The sequence below is a fragment of the Abramis brama genome, assembly GCF_963993115.1.
Source record: "Abramis brama genome assembly, chromosome: 3".
In the NCBI taxonomy this organism is placed as follows: Eukaryota; Metazoa; Chordata; class Actinopteri; order Cypriniformes; family Leuciscidae; genus Abramis; species Abramis brama.
This window is the reverse complement of record NC_139965.1, coordinates 59,733,799-59,736,470: the sequence shown is the minus strand read 5'-3', so window position 1 is coordinate 59,736,470 and position 2,672 is coordinate 59,733,799. Positions and strand designations below refer to the sequence as shown.

The 2,672-nt window shown below is 46.1% G+C and overlaps 1 protein-coding gene across 1 annotated transcript; it reads right to left on the bottom strand.

The window, feature by feature from the left end:
- Positions 1-216: 216 nt before the first annotated feature.
- On the bottom strand, positions 217-1,025 carry LOC311079101 (uncharacterized protein). The gene is made up of 2 exons (XM_084108295.1): positions 939-1,025; positions 217-712 (listed from the first exon to the last, which is right to left on the bottom strand). The coding sequence occupies exons 1-2, from the start codon at positions 998-1,000 to the stop codon at positions 433-435; spliced, it is 342 nt and encodes a 113-aa protein (XP_083964421.1). The 5' UTR covers positions 1,001-1,025; the 3' UTR covers positions 217-432.
- Between the last annotated feature and the right edge of the window lie 1,647 nt (positions 1,026-2,672).

The following is a 2,672-nucleotide window of genomic DNA, read 5'->3' as shown; positions in this document are numbered from 1 at the left end:
ATACTAGACACCTTAAACATGATGTGTACCAAAAATCTATGTCCTATCTTTATGTTAACATACTTTACCACCCTTTTCTTTGGGAGCTTTCTTGCTGCCATCCTCTTCTCTTGGCGCAAACAGGAAGTAAACAGCTCTGGTCATGTGACAATTTACAGTAAACATGCGACACTGCACATATTTCATTGAGACCCTTTATTATTGCAATATCTGCTGGAAATGCATTGATTGATCATTCAGTAACATTTTTATAGCCTTAGAAATGAAACATTTTTTTACGGTCACTATTGTTACCGGTGGGATTAACCTTGAAATGAAATTAAATGAAATGCAACTTTAATACAAGTACAGGTGCAGGTATAACAAAATTGCAACAATACCCCTATATCTACAGTGCTAAATTAAAAAATACAAAGTAAAGAAGCAAGAAACCTAACAAAACAAACACACTAAGAGAAACACAATGCTGAGGATGAATAAGAATGAAGCATGGCAATCTGAACTTGGGTCAAGTGCTGTCGCAACTCTCAGCCATGTGATGTTGGTCTTCTCCTTGCGACCCTCCATGTCTGCTGCGAAGGTTCCCTTGAACTTGATCATGTAAGCTGTGTCATCCTCAGTGACCTCCATCACTCGCGACAGATGACACAACGCTGGCAGCACCGCTGAGCAAGACACAAACTTCTTTCCTCCCAGAAGTTCAGACACATACCTGCAATAATATAGAGAAGCACTTTAGTGGGGAACTAGTTAGGCCTATTGTAATTCAAACAGAGTTCTCTCACTCACTCAGTTACCACACTCACCACACTCACACATTCCATAGCCTGCACACACATAAACACACACCCAATCATTAACGTTATTGTTCTGACACAGACTTACTTTGATTATTAAACAAACAGATATACACCCGACATGGATTGACAATAAATGACCTGCAGTGCTCCAGCACAGCCTCCAGCTTCTTCAGTTTCTCCAGCTCAGTATCTGTTGGCATGGCGACGTTGGTTGTGTGCAGGGCCAGTGCATCTCTCAGAGGTTCAGCATTCCGCTGAACACATTTGATCATTTCCAGGGTAATATTCTATCTAGTTGATACTTCCTGTGCGAGTGACTCTTTCCTCTGATGATGATGTGATGCTTAAAATGTCCCACAACTTTTCAGCATTTTGCCAATGCACCGTCAAACGGGCTGTTGGTTAGAGAAACCGTGACGGCTCGGTGCACACTGTGTGCGATGCACGGCATGTGCTCAAAGGGGAGCTGCCTGGCCGCTGCAATCATGTTGCGTGCACTATCCGTGGTCAGTGAGACAACTTTGTGTTCGATGTCCCACTCTCTAGCTACTTGCATAAAGTGCTCTGCAACAGCGTCAGCGAAGTGCCTCTCTTCTGTCTTTGTAACAGTCAAAGCATGCGACTGAAGTTTCCACTGTGGATCAGAGTAATGGGCTGTGACCCATTACTGTGATATATATATATATATATATATATATATATATATATATACACTGCTCAAAAAAATAAAGGGAACACTTTTTAATCAGAGAATAGCATCAAGTCAGTTAAACTCCTGGGATATTGATCTGGTCAGTTAAGTAACAGAGGGGGTTGGTAATCAGTTTCAGCTGCTTTAGTGTTAATGAAATTAACAGCAGGTGCACTAGATGGGCAACAGTGAGACAACCCCCAAAACAGGAATGGTTTTACAGGTGGAGGCCACTGACATTTTTTCCCTACTCATCTTTTCGGACTGTTTTTCACCAGTTTTGCATTTGGCTAGGGTCAGTGTCACTACTGGTAGCATGAGGCGATACCTGGACCCTACAGAGGTTGCACAGGCAGTCCAGCTCCTTCAGGATGGCTCATCAGTACGTGCCATTGCCAGAAGGTTTGCTGTGTCTCCCAGCATAGTCTCAAGAGCATGGAGGAGATTCCAGGAAGACAGACAGCTACTCTAGGAGAGCTGGACAGGGCCGTAGAAGGTCCTTAACCCATCAGCAGGACCGGTATCTGCTCCTTTGTGCGAGGAGAAACATGATGAGCACTGCCAGAGCCCTACAAAATGACCTCCAGCAGGCCACTGGTGTGAATGTCTCTGACCAAACAATCAGAAACAGACTTCATGAGGGTGGCCTGAGGGCCCGACGTCCTCTGGTGGGCCCTGTGCTCACTGCCCAGCACCAGGGAGCTCGATTGGCATTTCCCATTCAACACCAGAATTGGCAGGTCCGCCACTGGTGCCCTGTGGTTTTCACAAATGAGAGCAGGTTCACCCTGAGCACGTGACAGACAGGAAAGGGTCTGGAGAAGCCGTGGAGAATGTTATGCTGCCTGTAACATCGTTCAGCATGACCGGTTTGGTGGTGGGTCAGTGAGGGTCTGGGGAGGCATATCCATGGAGGGACGCACAGACCTCTGCAGGCTAGACAATGGCACCCTGACTGCCATTAGGTATTGGGATGAAATCCTTGGATCCATTGTCAGACCCTATGCTGGTGCAGTGGGTCCTGGGTTCCTCCTGGTGCACAACAATGCCCGGCCTCATGTGGCGAGAGCATGCAGACAGTTCCTGGAGGATGAAGGAATGATACCATTGAAGGGCCACCACGCTCACCTGACCTACATCCAATAGAACACCTCTGGGACATTGTGTTTCGGTCCATCTGA